Here is a 6000-nt window from a genome sequence, read left to right as displayed (position 1 = left end):
AAATGGCCGAGAACTGGATGCATGCATCACACCAACATCATTTTCCTGGTTTTGATATTGCACTGGACTGGACATTGGGAGAAATTGGGAGAAGAGTACATGGGACCTCTCCGTACTCTCTGCAGCTTCCTGTGAATCTACAGTTATTTAAAAACAAAAGAACAAAACAAAACAAAAAGGCGATGGTAGTCACAAGGCCATCATCTGGTGAGAGGCATCCTCATAAAAAAAAATATCCTTGCAGCCCTAACCGGTTTGGCTCAGTGGATAGAGCATTGGCCTGCGGACTCAAGGGTCCCAGGTTCGATTCCGGTCAAGTGCATGTACCTTGGTTGCGGGCACATCCCCAGTGGGGAGTGTGCAGGAGGCAGCTGAATCGATGTTTCTCTCTCATCGATGTTTCTAACTCTCTATCCCTCTCCTTTCCTCTCTGTAAAAAATCAATAAAATATATTTAAAAAAATATCCTTGGAGCCTGTTTTAAGGCTTTTATTTGAATTCCTGCCTGTTTTACTGAAAACATTGTACACAGAGGTCCGTTTTCCTAAGCCCTTCTGAATGTCCTATCACACATGCACAGTGTTCTAATTCACGAAGGTAGCCCAGGCACATAGAACATCAGCCAGAAAACTTATTCTGAGTGGAGAAACAGGTCCGGAATGGAGGAGAGGCCTGGCCACGGTCACCCAAGTAGCCGGCGCAGCCACAGGGCCAGGGGTGAGACCTGGTCCCAGCCCAGAGCCCCTCTCTGACGCCACCTGCCTCCTCCCCGGGCAGCCCTCCCTGCCAGAGGTTTGAGGTGGCATTAAGATTCTACACTCATCCGAAGGAAAGTTAAGTCTAAAAAACAACATCTGAAGAGCATACCAATGATACCAGGACATCTCTTTTAATTGCCTATTCACGCAGACAGATTGTCTTTTCATATTCAGAGCTAAACTTGGAGATGTGTCCTTTTGCGGGGCCCTCGCTATCTGACTGCCTCATCAGGAAGGGGGGCTCGTGTGCGATGTGATTGCCGAGCGCCAGTTCTATTTTTTCCTACCAAGAGGAAGTTTAAAATCTGCTGGGTTATTTATTTTATTTTATTTCCCCTGCTGGGTTATTTTTAAAAAGGGTGAAAAAATAGGCATATCGGCTTCCGCAGTGGCCCTGGCCAGAGGCACGTGCTGCTGGGTTCAAGGCATTGGCCAGCTGCGGGGAGGGGACTAGAGGTGACAGGAAGTTTCATCAGGGAGGTCTCTCAGGGGAGGGGTGGGGAGTGAGTGTCACACACTCAAGTGGCAGAGAAGGTCACGGGCCTGGCTGCGGACGGACCTGAGCACAGTGATCCTGGGTTTCTCTGGAGTTGACATCTAGCAGTTGGCTCCCTTTGGGGATTTGTGACTCACCCCCTCCTTTTCCAAAGGGCCATGGTCCCCAGTCCTGGACTGAAAGTCGGGGCTCCAGTGGGTCTGGGACCTGCTCAGTCATTTGTGGGGCTTTGAGCTTCAGACTCATGTCATAAGTGTCACAAACGTGTCTCACATTCCTGAGTTGATGAGGCGTTTGGGGGAGCGACTGCTTGCAACTCTAATTTAGGAAACATTAGGGAAATGCAAATTAAAACCATAAAGAGCTACCACCTCAAACCAGCCAGGATGGCTATTACAAAAAGGTCAACAAATAACACGTTGGGAGGATGTGGAGAAAGGGAACCCTGTGCCCTGTGGGAGGGACTGCAGATTGGTGCAGCCACCATGGGAAGCAGTGTGGCAATTCCTCGAAAAACTAACAATAGGTCAACCATTTGACCCAGCAATTCCACTTCTGGGTATTTATCCAAAGAATTGGAAAACACTTTTGCACCCCCATGTTCATTGCAGCGTTATTCGTAACAGTCAAAATATGGAAGCAACAGATAAATGGGTTAGGAAGATAGCACACACACACATGCACACAGGAACATCACACAGCAAGCAAAAAAGAATGAAATCTTGCCATTGGTAACAACCTGGGTGGACCTAGAAGATACTATGCTAAGTGAAATAAGTCAGGCAAAGACAAATACCATATGGTTTCACTTGTATGTGGAATCTTAAACAAACAAACAAAACACTCATAGAAACAGAGACCAGAAGGGGGGTTTGGGGGTGAAAAAGGTGAATGTAGTCAGTAATATTGTGATAAGTTATACGGTGACAGATGATCTTTAGGATTAGTGGGTGATCACATCGTAAGGTATAAAAATGTTGAATCACTATGTTTACACCTGAAACTAATATAACCAATATAAGGATGTATGCCAACTATATACTTAAAAAAAATTAAAAAGAAGAGCTCACGTGTTTATACAAAGGATGCGCGGTTTGGGAAAATCATTTCTTTTAATGACAGAGAAAGCACACCGAACTAGAACAGAAGCCCGTCAGGAGTTGCCACGGTACCAGTCAATGCCCAGAGGCCCTGATAGCATTAGGCAGTCACAGGAAGTCCGTCGCGGATAAGGGAACATCCACGCGGCGTATCTGAGCACACGCAGGAGGCAGGAGACGGCGACAGGTCACACGGGTGCTGTGTATTTGTCACCAGGACCCCACTGCAGTACCTTTTCCTTCCTCACGGATGCTTGTAGGGCCTGAGGAGGTTTGCAAATGACCAGGTGGAAGAGAGGCCTCGCATATGGGCATCACAGAAGGACCAACACTGAAGACAGACATGGCCCGGGTTCTCCATGGTCACCCCATGAAACAGAGCATGACGCTGGTCCTCTGAACAGTGGCGCAGGGAACAGGTACGATGGACGAACAGCAGCTCCTTTGAAATTCAGGGTCTGCGCACGGCTTCCCAAAGGCATGCTAGGAAATAGGTTTATCAACGAAACTTGGCCATCCCAAGGGGTAAAAGTCATTCCTCCTAGTTTTCACTGCATGTAGCTAGGTTTCAAATGAAAGGACAAGAACAAAGGCAGCAACTCAGAAATTATTTGGAATATTGTGGCACTTCACCCATCTCTGTTGCTTATAATATATGGCAGAGCAAATGGAACCCTGTGGATATAAACTTTCATTATAGATAACCCTATACTGTACACTCTCCAAATACAGAAAGAAGCCGTCCTATCATATAGGTTTTATCTTGAAAAATAATCTAACATAGTCATAGGCTCTGGCTAGTAACAAACTATTAACATCTTCTGAGAATACAGAGAAAACTCTGGAATTACTAGTAAATTCTCTGACGTGCTTTCCTCCCCCCCCCCATTCAGCATCATCTATGAACACATATGTGCAAAAGCATCCCAGAATCATTCATAATTAGGAAAAGAAATGGACATGTTTGTTTCACCCAATGGACTTTTAGCAGGAAGTGATGGAATATTTGTGTTGTGTTGTTTACCTTGGCAAAAATGAAGCACAAACATAACATTTCACAGGTGCGGCCCATGCAAATGCATGTTTTCTTATGTGGGGCTATTTCAATCTCACCCCGAAACCACAACTAGCATGCAGGCTGTTTTCGACTACTGAGTGAGAGAGAACTATTGGCAGTGCACCTCTTTTGTGTAACCCTGATCCCTAAGGCAGGAGTATGATTTCACCTTGGATAGAATATCAGCAATATCAGATGCAGGTTTATACAGTGTGGACCTGTGTCTTACTGTTGTTGTTTTTTTTAAAGAAAAAAAAAATCTCAAAACACAGATCCCTAAACACAATTCAGTTGAAAATGAGCTGTTATGCTTTTAGAAATATATTTTAAACTACAGGCTGCCCTGTGTGTGTGTGTGTGTGTGTGTGTGTGTGTGTGTGTGTGTGTGTGTGTTTTAATGAACGTTTTAAAAAGTTCCCACCCCTAAAAATTTGTCAAATGATTTCTTCATTGTTGGTAACAGTCTCACCAATCTGCGATCAGGGTTGACTCTTGCTCAACTGAGGCTGCTACGGTCCTTGGTGTGCAACAAAACTCTCTGCAGTTAGGTGTTCCAGCTGCCCACCTGGAACCCAGACGACCTGTGGTTCCCAGTCCATCCTTCTGACAGTGGTCCCCACAATAGATGCTCAGCGACCCAGCGGCGCCTTTGGATGGGGTTAGCTTGGCGGCCCCTTGTTGGCCTTCAAGCTCTGGACCCAGCTGTGCTCTGCTCTGCAGACCAGTGGGATGTCCTTTGTTGTTCAACAGGAACCTGTGGAGCTGAATTTGCTTATTCAAGGGGATCCGAGGCAGTAGAGGCAGCTCCCTGGCCCAGCCGAAAGCAGACGCCGGGGGAAATGAGTGTTTGTGTGGAGCCAGCGCTGCAGGAGCACTGGAACGTCCCGGGGAGCGGTCCCTGCACTGGACGCTTCATACGATGGAGCCTTTGGAAGACGACAAGTGGATGGACTGAATCCTGATGGCCAACGTCCTCTGTAAGTCCTGGAGCACATCCTGGCCCGCGCCTTCGCTATTCTTGTCATAGAGGAGCTGCTTGAATGCTTCGTTCTCAATGAGGACCACCATGTTTTTAAGAAAGTAGCCTTCACAGTACGCGGAGAGCTCGGTGACTCCGAGGAACTGTGGGGAGTGGAGAAGAAGCGGGAGATGGTTATGGTTCTGAGAGGCACTGGGTGGCTTCCCTAGGTAATAACGGCGGACACCTATCACGGTAGGTTGACTGTGAAAGTGGCCCTGCTCCTCCACCCTTGGCTGTAGTCACACTCTTGGGGCATGACTTTGAAGCTCCTTCATTGAAGGGCTGGAGTCTGTCTCTTGGGCTTGTGACCTGCTCAGGCCAACAGAACATGGTAGAAGGGAGAGTCACCAGTTCTGAGCTACATTCACATGGCAGGGTGCTCTTTCTCTCAGAACCCAGCCTCTGCCACAAAAACAAGCCCGAGCCAGCCGGTCTGGAGGTGAGTGACCACGTGAGACTGAGTGGAGTCAACCCAGCTGTCCCAGCTGAAACCTCTGACAGCAACAGGGTCCAGCCAAGATCAGCAAAGCCAGCCAAGATCAACCAGCCAGCTGACCTCAGAAGCAAGCCCTGCTGAGACCAGAACCTTTCAGCCTTGCCGGCGACTCTTGTATGCGAGTTAAGCACTCACTGTTTCAACCACTGGGTTTTGTGTTTCTTCGTAACACTATAGATCACTGGCACGCGAATGGAGTTGTAGACACAATCCTAAGGTTGTTACAAGTATTAACCCATTTAATTCTCACAACAATCCTATGAGTGGGCACTGACTACCTACCCAATGTCTTTAGGGCAGGGCTGATTTTTGCCTCCCAGGAGACATTAGGAAAAGCCTGGAGCTATTTTTGGTCGTCATGAATGGGCTGGTGATGGTGTGTGTACCACAGGCATCTAATGGGTAGAAGCTATGGTGCTGAACATCCCCACGATGGGCAGTCCCACAGCGAAGAATTGTGCAGCCTGAACCCTTAATAGTGCTGAGCTTGAGAAACTGGTCTAGAGACGCAGTTCCTGATAGACTACATCAGTACAGGAGGCCCTCTGGCAGCCTGGCTCACCGTTAGAAGCCCAAGCTGAAGGTGTGGCGTTTGGCAGACGCTTCATGTTTGAGGAATGTGTGAACGAATGGTTAACTCTCAGAGCGGTGAAACTAACAGCAATCATTTATTGAGAGCTTACAATGTGCCGGGCACCTTGCTAGGCATTTCACAGGCATCATCTCATTTGATTCTCAAATTTCCCTGAGGCAGGTAGCATTACCACCTCCAATTTATGGATGAGGAAATGGAGATAAGAGCACGGATCACTCACAAAAATTCATTACAACGTGTCCAGGGCAGAACCAGGAACTGAACCCTTAAGGTTGTGCTTGACCCATGAGGGCGCACTGCCTTCGGCCTGATGCCTTTAAGGGTAGGTATTTAACCTCATAGCATGTGAAGGAGGAATGCACGTTTGAGCAGATGTGGATGTGTGGCTCGGCCGTCTGAATTTAGCCCTACTCTACCATTGTCAAAGCTTGCAGGTCTCTCTATTACAATGAACTGGAGGCTCAGGAAGTGGCTGGG

General features: G+C 47.6%; 1 protein-coding gene across 3 annotated transcripts in view; it reads right to left on the bottom strand.

Annotated features, from left to right (window-relative positions):
* Positions 1–1714: 1714 nt before the first annotated feature.
* Positions 1715–6000, bottom strand: part of ABTB3 (ankyrin repeat and BTB domain containing 3) — a 263029-nt gene continuing 258743 nt past the window's right edge. For all 3 annotated transcript variants that reach the window (XM_080661813.1, XM_080661812.1, XM_080661811.1), the window contains one exon: positions 1715–4533. In XM_080661813.1, coding sequence (XP_080517939.1) covers positions 4324–4533 — 210 coding nt within the window. In that variant the 3' untranslated portion in view covers positions 1715–4323. The remainder of the gene's footprint in view (positions 4534–6000) is intronic.

Source organism: Plecotus auritus (genome assembly GCF_963455305.1).
Source record: "Plecotus auritus genome assembly, chromosome: 3".
Taxonomy (NCBI): Eukaryota; Metazoa; Chordata; class Mammalia; order Chiroptera; family Vespertilionidae; genus Plecotus; species Plecotus auritus.
Note: the sequence above shows the minus strand (reverse complement) of the source record. Positions and strands in the feature narration are given on the sequence as shown.